This window comes from Lactuca saligna, chromosome 1 (assembly GCF_052625555.1).
Source record: "Lactuca saligna cultivar CGN05327 chromosome 1, ASM5262555v1, whole genome shotgun sequence".
Classification (NCBI taxonomy): Eukaryota; Viridiplantae; Streptophyta; class Magnoliopsida; order Asterales; family Asteraceae; genus Lactuca; species Lactuca saligna.
The window spans coordinates 19,292,654-19,303,539 of NC_136417.1; the positions used below are offsets into that span (position 1 = coordinate 19,292,654).

The following is a 10,886-nucleotide window of genomic DNA, read 5'->3' on the forward strand; positions in this document are numbered from 1 at the left end:
TATATTTGTATTCTTCCTAATAGCTCCATAAAGGATAAAGTTTCCAAGTTTATCCATTAGAATGGTCCAAAAGACCAAGATCTAGTCTTTTAAGTCTCAAAGAGACCAAAAGTGCATCCTTCTTACATAATCTATTAAGTCTAAGTTTCTAACCTTTAGATCTGAATAAAAATGATGTTTAGATGGATAAAGTTTCCAACTTTATCCATAACAAAGCCACAAACATTCAAGATCTAAACTTTATGCACTAAAGTGACCAAAGCTCAAAACATCCAAAACTAGCTAGTTCTAACAAATGCATCATCAAGATTCTAGCTTTATATCTATAGAAGAAAGATCAAGGTGAATAAAGTCTGGATCTACAAGATCCAATGCAACCAACACTTCTCCAATGCGATTTTTCTTCTCCAAGATGCACCAAGAACACTCCAAAGTACTCAACAACACCTTCTTTTGCTCACATGTCTCAAACTAGGGTTAGGGTTTCAAGGGAGGGTGTTGGAGAGGTGGAGGCTAAGAATAGAATGCATTTGGAGAAGTTAAGGAGCTTAAATAGGGCTCAAACCACAAAAATAGGATTTGGATTCTGATTGTGTACGCCCAACATACTAGAGATGCCTAGTACGCCCAACATACTAGACTAATCCCAAAACCTTCCTAACTTCAAACAATCGTAACTTCTTCGTTCCAACTTCGTTTTTAACGACCTTTATATCCACATAAAGGTATTGAAGAGACCCACAATATTATATATATGTCTTGGACTAAAAAATTTCTGAACAAAAATCCATATTTCATGCAAGAAATCTGAAAACATCACTTTTCCCGTTTTACCCCCTTGACTCCAACATAAACCAAGGGCTTTGATCGCATAATCAATAGTATCAACATCCAATAGTGTTTAAACCCAATTCCCTTGAAGCCCAATATCTTTACTTGATCCATTTATTATCCACAATCCCGAAATTAGAAACTTCTCGAAACAAGATCGTACATGCATGAATTAATATACAATAATTACAAACATATATGCCTTGTACGATAAGGTCGGGCTATACAAGCCAAAACACAAAAAAATATACATTGATATGTGTTATATTTAACATATTTTGTACAATGTATGCCTTCTATATTTATTTGAAAGCCATATACCCAAACATCTTTGTAATCGACTTACTTTTGAAACCGAAGTTGTTCAATTTGAACTTTTAGGTACCTTGATAAAAGCTCCAAGATGATTTTTGGTATTTGATCACCATAACTTGATTTAAAATTTTTTATTGATGGTATAATTATGATGCATCGTATTCATACTAATATTTTTTTTTCATGTTTATGCATACCAGGTTACTTTTCTATAAGGTGTTTGAAACGGTACCTGGTAATTTCATAATATAATCAAATGGAGCAATAAGAAAGTATAAAGAAGAAAATTAATATTTTTCATGATTGTAATAAAAAATTTATGTGTTGACTAAATCTTTTATGGTTTTTATTTTGAGCATGGACGTATGTATCAAAATCAAAATATCATATAATACAATCTATGATATGTTATTCTTTCTATATTGAGAGAAATCAGTAAGGGCATCCACAGTACATTGAATTTATTAGAGCTTAATAGATTGACACATCATCATTTTACATTCTATACAACTTTACATTAATTTTCTTACAATGCATTCAACTCTATAAAATTTAATGGAATATATTTATAATAATTAAAAAAATTTATTTTTCCCATTGAAGAGTGCAATGACCATTAACTACGTATCCATTAAATGTCAACATGACATCTAACAATTATAAAGTTTAATATACTAAATGCTAATTAGACATGTCACCTCATTCAACTCTTTCATTGAACTATGTATTATGAATGCTATAAGACACATTATAACATTAATATTGGACGGGAAGAATCAACCCAAACGATCTAATAAATGTTATATTGCATACTAAAATGTTGCTTAGAGTGTTGCACTTTTGTAACTAGAAACACCAAATAGTGTTTTAAAAGAGAAATAAAAGTGTTGTATATTTATAATGTAAAACAATAAAAGGTGTTACTATTATTGGTAAAAAAAATATTGTTATAGGTTGTTTGTAGTAATTATAGAAGGTTATATGTGGTGTAAAAAAGTGATGCATATGATAGGTAAACGTGTAAGTGTGCGTTTTGTGTAAAATAATGTTGCACTTGATTAGTGTAACAATTATAAAGTAAAGCCAACATTTTTGTAATTATAACCAAAAAATGATGTTTTTTTTGTGGTTGAAATTTTTTTAGATCAAATCTAAGAGCAGCAAGAAACTAGAGGGACTATTTTGTAGTTTTCATTTGATTTTATAGAAAACTGCTAATCATCACACATAATAAACACATAATAATAGATACTCTCATACTCATATTGAACTTGAGATCCAAGTATCAATAACAGCTATAATAAATTACTACATAAAAGGTCTCTCATTATGATTTCATTTTATCTCATCGTGATCTTTGACCCACATTTTACCCTTATGCCATTTATTATTTTAATTTTATTTTACATATTTTTGATTTATCTAAATATTAAATAGAAAGGTCACATAAAGCCTACTTCTATCCTCAACATTACCCCCTTTGTTATTTGAGAAATTTCATAAATAACCATATTTTAAAGGGTGTTTTCGTCTTTTAATCATAAAATATCAAAATTTGTAAAATGGTCATTATATCCGTAGAAGGTGCTCTAAAGATCGTTTAATGGCTCTGAGGATCAGTTAATGGCTCTGAGGATCTGTTCTTGAGCAAAACATAGTGCCAAATTTTTAGGTATGAAAACGTAATTGTTCGTTTTTTTAGTCAATTATATATTGTTAGGGTGTATGATAGTTTATATGAATGTATGATAGTTTAGTGATTAGTAAATCCCAAATTTTTGCCCGACTTTTTTCATGGAAATATCGTTTCTACGAAGAACAGATACGTAGAGGTGTTTTGCTCAAGAACAGATCCACAGAGCCCCCTCTGAGGATCGATGTTCATCTCTATAAAATTATTATTATTATTATTATTATTATTATTATTATTATTATTATTATTATTATTTGATTTTATATGCAAAAAAGATTATGAAGTAATAAAAATGACTATTAAGTAACAAAAATTATTAAAAAAAATAGACTTGTTGATTTTGGCATTATGTTTTGCTCAAGAACAGATCCTCAGAGACATTAACCGATCCTAAGAGTCATTAAGTGATCCTCAGAACCACCTTTGCAGAACCCTAAAAACCCCTAAAAATTGTCTTTTGGTGCTACCACCTCATTTCCGCAGAGGTGTGCTAAGATCCTTAGAAGTGTAAACGGATCCACAGAGCACCCTTTGTGGATCTGATTATCATTTTACAAATTTCGAAAATTTATGGTTAAAATGTGAAAACACCTCTTAAAATATGGTTATTTTATGAAATTTCTCTTATTATCCTTGTCTTCCTATGCCCTCCTAGGGCTCGAACTAGGTTTGGGTTTTGTCATCCTATCAGACCACCATTGGAACATGGATCTTTCTCGTTGGATTTCCGACCACCGTTGAATTTTAAAATTTTTGATGTTGCTTGGATCTTTATCGCCTTATGTCGTTGATAGCCCTTTCTTGTTGCATAGTAGGCTTGCATTTTCTCAAAACTTCTTCTTCTACCTCTTCTTTAGACTACACTTGTAACATGGAAAAGCAAAAAAGAAAACTCAAATTGTTCCGAATTTGCAATCATATACATTATGTTTAAACAATTTTATATAATGAGAACATGTCACACCCCCGAACCAGATGGCGGAAACGTCTGGGGCTTAAGTGTGACTTCATTGTTGTAGTACTATTACAAAGTATATAATTGAAACATAACATCATCATCATCACACATGTAATATAACAACATTCATTGTTTACATCGAGTATTGTATTTGAATATTACATGCCAAAATAGTAAGAGTATGATCAAATAAAAGACAACACAATATCCATTAGTTTATTTCGTACATCATACTTCAACGGTTTCCTGAGAATACAAGTTAGTTGGTGAGTTCGTAAGCATGTTTGTGAAAATGATTTGTATAACTTTAAAACCACCAAAAAAATCCTATATTTTCTACAAATTGTTTAGTATGTTTGTGTCAGATCTTCTATTAATGCATGTATGTTATTGCTTATTTGACAAAAAAGGTAAAGAGAATGTAGGAAGAATGTAAAGTGCATGTAAAAGGGATGTTCCCAAACAACCTGATGTTGTCTGTAAAAGAGAAAATTGCCATACCAACCCCCGAGGTTGAGTACCAGTACGAGTATGTTTCCGAGTAATCCAAGAGAAAAGAGAATGGTCTTCCGTAAACTTCATAACATTAATTCCTCTAAGTGAGTTGTCATAACCATACTACATAATGACAATTTCGCCTGTCTTGGTGTTTTTGGATGCCGGATTTGATTATAAGGTTTTTGTCACCCTAGACTGAGTTAGTCTAACTGTAGCGAACAACTCAGGTGTGGGGTGTCATCTGCGTATAGATCTATACACAAATCCCCGCTCTCCCTCCAAGATACTCTGGTTATAACTACAGGCTACGATCGTACACTTAATAGGTGCCAACCGACAAAACTCACTAGATCCTTAATCGAATTTACACGAAGAAAAGTATAAAGTCATTCCAGGCCCAATGAACCATGTAAGTGAACCACTAACGCATCACTAAACATGTAAATCATTTCAAGGCCCAATTAGAATGAGATTATATAACATGAGCTCGAAATACATATGAAAGAACAACTAAGACCCATTTCACATGTAAGGTATTTACAGGCCCAAATAGCACATAAATAGTATCCAAGGTCTGCACATGTTAATGGGTCAATGAGACCCAATGAACATATAAGTAGTATACAGGACCTATCAAACATATAAATGGACCACTAAGGCCCAATAATCTATAAAATGATCAAATAAATATGTTTGTTAGTTTATCGTTGGTTTTGGTTCAAGTATTCACTAAAATAGCATAAAATTCCACTTTTTTTTTTTGTAAAAATGACTTTCTTGGCCTAATAAGCAAAAAATTTACAATTTAGGCCAAATTTTTGTAAGTATAACACTTTAATCTCCATTTTGCTCAAAACTTATGTTGATGACTAGTTTGTGGTAAAAATAACATTTTAAAATCAATTTTTGTCAAAAATATCAATTTTGGCTTGATTTTTGTGAAAACACACATTTTTCTTGTTTTTGGGTTTTTCTGACCTAGTTGTTGGCAAATTCGTAGAGAAATCATTGTAATTCGAAATTTGGATCCGTAAATTCTGGAAGTTTGGAAATTTTGTCTACTTTGTTCACCATTTTTCTAATTTTTGATGTTCTCAAACTAGTATGAAATTACTCACCTTCACAGGTTGGTCCGAAATGATTTCAAATATGATAGGCAGTTTTGTAAAATTCGCCAAAAATTGTAGAAAAATCGTATGAAAACGCGAGAGTAGTCATTTTAAAGGTATAAATCTGAAATTTGATCATGTAAAACAGTTTTGAAAAATATTATCATTAAGATGATCAAAACAGTTCGATATTGGACCAAAACGTTTCTATCAAGGGCTGAATTTTGAGTTTAGTTTATAGATCTTTGAACACAACACTCATTTTTGTTATTTTAAGTGTATAAATCCCATATTTACTAATTTACATGTATTATATGTGATAACACATACTTTTCTCAAGGTGTTCATGATGATCCAAGTGATAAACTTCATGTTCTTAACATATTCTTAGGTTTATGAAGTAAACAACACATAATCACCAAATGGTTCAAGAAAACACACATAATCATGCATAAACACATAGATCTACACAACACAACTTGTATTCTCCCCCAAAACAAAGTAAAAATAGAAAATAGGGGGTATGAACTCAAATTTGCTTTGATGTTTCGGTTGTTGATGAAGAAGTGAAGAGATCTCGGCCCTAAATGTGTTATTGAGATGGTTTTCGGGCTCTAAGGTGCTCTAAGAGTATGATTCACGAACACATGGGTGTAAGAAGAGTGAATGAGTTTAAAGATGAGTTATAATTTCTTTTTAATAACCTTAAATCGTTATAATTGAAAATAGATATTAAATGGACAATAATGCCCTTACTTGTAAATGCCAATACATCACATAATCACGTTGATTGCAGCCTCTATATTCCTTACGATCTTATCACACTTCTTCCCTATTGTCCCCTATTGTTACACACACAGGTAAATAAAATGTGACCCTATTGTTACTCTAATTATCTACAATTTCATTTGTACTATTGTTTGATTTGTTCACGTGTACTTTGATGTTTCAAAAAAGGATTTATAGATGCACCTTTGATAATTATAGATGTTATGTACCCTTGTTCTAATCCTTTGTTTTAAATGCTTGTATTGTACCATAAATGACACAAGCTAAGTTAATTTCACTAACGAGAGATGTTCAAAGTAAATGGTTAACATGCTATAAATATTTGAGCATAAATAATGATAAAGTGGTTCAATTAATCCACTGTTGTAAAGTTGTAGCTTTGATTGGAGGCTGTTGTTCTTGGTTAGAGTATGATAGATTATTACATCTTCACAACTATTGCAGTGGGTTCTTTAGAGATTTTATGATTTGTACTATCAACCGGGTATGACCACCAGTCTATGTTGATTTCATGATTTGTGTAATACCCACAAATACCTGGTCTTTAGTTGAAAATGTAACTGTGGTTCATAATCTGGATAGAGAATCAAAATCAGGTTCAAATGTCAACCGATGTTAAGGTGGATTGAGAATTAAAGATGATTGTGCGTCTTCCCGTCCGGATGGTATGGTAGAATGGTACCTCGTAGGACTGGTCTAACATGAAGTAGTGCTAGGCGAGATATCTCCTAACATGTATCATATCGGTACGCTACCCATGTTCGGAGAATAATCAGGAAAGAAAAAAGTTTAAGTTTTTGGCACTGTCAATTGTTGCTGATAAATAGTCGTTATTGAGTAAGGAGGTTGAGAGTCAGGGTTGAAATCAGAACTCCATATCTGCAATTGAAGGGGAAAATCACCAACTCAAACCGAGGTACAAGAACAAGGTCATAGAATGACGATACGCCCACAACACTAAAGGCAAGGAGGTTTAAGCAAAGTACAATTAAAAATTGTGTCATGAGGTGCTAACCGGTGAATATCCCCACTATTTGATTTTCTCAACTTTTTTTAGTTATCGTTTTGCACCAAGGAATCACGTCATCATCTTAAAAAGAACTATAATCATAGACGTATACACATTTAAGGAACTTTAGTATTGTAATCAAATGTATGGTTTTAATATTGAAGGGCAATTTAGTCAATTAATTTTTCTTCCATCAATTAATATGGTTAAAAAAATATAAAAACTGATTATAAATATTTAAAAATTAGATTTGATCAAATCGGATATTTTAAAATATTAAGAAGGATAAATACAATATTTAAAGTTTAAATCTGATAAAATATAATATTTAAATGTTTGAAAAATGTTATAGGAAATTCTACCGGATAAGAACCATTTTTATAATTTACTCTAAGTTCTAAGACAAAACTCCTTCAGTCAAATTTGCATCAACCTAATTCTTACGAGATAAGTGTAATATGTCATCAATACCAAATTCATTTACTTTTCTAGAAACTTTGAAGAGCAACGAAATTTGAAAAATGGAAAAGCCAAGTCTTCACTCTTCACCATTTTACACGTAAAGCAACGTAGTCAATGAGCACTAACTTTTTACCAACTATAAAACTAAAATCAAAATCCGCCATTGGAGCGCACACCACCATCTTCAACAATGGAAGTATATTATCTCTATGTTTCCTTTTTACTACTTCTAGGTTCCTACCTCTTCACATCCCTCTTTCGTCGAAAATTCTCCAACCTCCCGCCCACTGTCTTCCCGTCTCTCCCCGTAATCGGCCACCTCTACCTTCTGAAACCACCACTGTACAGAACCTTGGCAAAAATCTCCGACAAATATGGCCCCATTGTACGCCTCCAATTGGGCTTCCGTCGTGTCGTGGTGATCTCCTCCCCTTCCCTCGTCGAAGAATGCTTCACCAAGAATGATGTCATCCTCGCCAACCGCCCCCGGATGCTATTCGGGAAGATCATCGGTGTCAACTACACTAGTTTAGCCTGGGCGCCCTACGGCGACAACTGGCGCAACCTCCGCCGCATAGCATCCATCGAGATCCTATCCATCCATCGTCTGAACGAATTCCACGACATACGAGCCGAAGAAGGAAGGTCGCTGATCTGTAAGCTAGCGTCCAGTTCTTCTCCGGTGACTATGAAGAACTTATTCTATGAGCTGACTTTGAATGTGATGATGAGGATGATCTCTGGGAAGAGGTACTTCGGTGGTGATAATCCGGTGTTGGAGCAAGAAGGAATACGATTCAGGGAAATGCTACATGAAACCTTTATACTCGCCGGAGCTTCAAACGTCGGAGATTACTTGCCAATTTTAAGTTGGTTGGGAGTGAAGGGACTGGAGAAGAGGTTGATCGCGTTGCAGGAGAAAAGAGATGTATTCTTTCAAGGAATTATCGATGAACTTCGTAAATCAAAAGGAAGTGATCAAACCGGAAACAAAAGGAAGACAATGATCGAGCTTTTGTTATCACTACAAGAATCCGATCCCGAATACTACACTGATGCATTGATCCGAAACTTTGTGCTTGTAAGATCAATATAATTTATGAGATAACAATCGTTTCTTGTTTCTTGAGTTCTTAGAAATCTCATTATCATACTTTCTGTGATCAGGTTTTATTAGCAGCTGGGAGTGATACTTCAGCGGGAACCATGGAATGGACCATATCACTTCTACTAAACCACCCAGAAGTTCTAAAAAAGGCACAAAACGAGATCGATCAAGTTGTGGGAAATGATCGTCTTGTTGATGAATCAGACATATCGAATTTACCTTACCTTCGTTGTATCATAAACGAGACCTTAAGACTGAAACCTCCAGGACCTTTGTTAGTTCCACACGAAGCATCAGAGGATTGTGTGATCGGAGGGTATAACATCCCCGGAGGGACGATGGTGCTGGTGAATCAATGGGCGATACATCATGACCCGAAGGTCTGGGACGACCCGGAAACGTACAACCCGGAAAGATTTGTAGGTCTGGAAGGGACAAGAGATGGGTTTAAGCTGCTGCCATTTGGGTCTGGAAGGCGGAGTTGTCCGGGGGAAGGATTGGCTGTGCGTGTTCTTGGGATGACTTTGGGGTCGATGATTCAGTGTTTTGATTGGGAAAGGATTAGTGAAGAAATGGTGGATATGAGTGAAGCTCCTGGGCTTACGATGCCGAAGGCTGTTCCATTGGTCGCCAAGTGTAAACCACGTCTACATATGGAGAATCTGTTGTCGCAGTTGTAATTAAGTCGATTGTTTATTGGGAAGAAGTTCGGGATTACGAATGTCTGTATAATATGAAGTTTGCTTCGACACTTTTTCACATACTTTGATACTTAAGAGTTATGATCCTTTAGTTGTCTACGTGTTACTTCCAAACCCTGTAAGGTTAGTGGGTTTGGATAGTATTTTATTATTCATTTACATTGTGAATAACCGATGATACCCGTTAATCACTATCGATATGATCCTTTTATGACATATCTCCTCTAGAATTTTAAAATATTAAAATATGTAATTCCCAAATATGCAAATTTATTATTATAAGTTATACATTTATCAATCATCAATACATTGTTTAGTACAGGACTCAGTTTGATCGTTCTCCTTCCACTTTACAAATCTTAATGGTTGAATCCGGTCAACTCTCAATGCAAATAACTATGTTAAATCATACAAGTTTGCAATAATATAGATGTAGATATGTTGGGGGCACTAAAAATATATCAAATAATTTTTTCAAGTTGGATCAAAATTGATATGTTGGATACTCTTGATGGTTTAAGTCAGGTTACTTGGTTTGTGTTGATGGGTCATCGTGCGGAGTTTTAGTTGATTTATGTAGTTTCTGATTTGGCCATATGTTCAAGTTGAAGAAGAAGAATGTTCAAAGTTTTTAACTTTTTCGGTTTGTTTTTTAGTTATAAATAGAAGACTTTGTAATCCATTTTGGAATAAGGTAGAAATTTCTTCAATAACTTTTTGTTTCTCTTTCGTATGCAAATAAAACAAGTGTGTTTTTCTTTATTCCACTGTGTGTAAGATCTATAGCACTAGAGAGAGGGTGTAACGACCTAAAAATCGAGGGTAAAAGTTTTATTTTCATTATAGTCAAAACACAGATATCTTCTAACTCCAAACATTCCAAAAACATGGTTAAGTAAAACATTTATCAGAGTTCGTCCCAAAATCATAAATTGCGGAACACGGGTGTGTGCACTGCAATCAAGCCGGACTCTTTTTTTTCCAAAACAATGATACCTGAAACCATAAACAAAACTGTAAGCACGAATCTTAGTGAGTTTCCCAGAGCATACCCCACATGTGACATCCCCAATTCCAATGCCAGAAAAAACTGATTTGTTTATGCTTTGTTTTATAAAATCAAAGTAATCTTTTGATTAAAAGAGTTGCAGAATTTGTTCCCAAAATAAAATTTATCAAAGCATTTCTTAAAGATATGTATTTTCATTATTTAACAAAATCTCGGGATGTCATCTTCCGATACAGATACATAAGCATAAACATAACTTACATTTATTTACACTAATAATTTACATCTCCTTTAATCTCTCAGTGAAATATGTCTTCGTATTGATACCTGTGATACAAAGAAAACAGAGTGGGTCAGACTTGGAAGCCTGGTGAGCATATACGGTTTTCAACCCTCAATAATAT

General features: G+C 33.7%; 1 protein-coding gene across 1 annotated transcript; it reads left to right on the forward strand.

The window, feature by feature from the left end:
- The first annotated feature begins 7,820 nt into the window (after nt 1-7,820).
- Nucleotides 7,821-9,533, forward strand: LOC145026279 (cytochrome P450 81Q32-like). The gene is made up of 2 exons (XM_078976829.1): nt 7,821-8,745; nt 8,832-9,533. Exons 1-2 carry the CDS (start codon nt 7,855-7,857, stop codon nt 9,450-9,452), a joined length of 1,512 nt encoding a protein of 503 aa, XP_078832955.1. The 5' UTR covers nt 7,821-7,854; the 3' UTR covers nt 9,453-9,533.
- Nucleotides 9,534-10,886: the final 1,353 nt, after the last annotated feature.

Excerpts from the sequence above, each read along its gene's own strand:
- LOC145026279 (XM_078976829.1), top strand. The coding sequence starts at position 7,855 with ATGGAAGTATATTATCTCTATGTTTCCTTTTTACTACTTCTAGGTTCC. Across the intron at positions 8,746-8,831 it reads TGATCCGAAACTTTGTGCTT|GTTTTATTAGCAGCTGGGAG; the intron begins GTAAGATCAATA and ends TTCTGTGATCAG.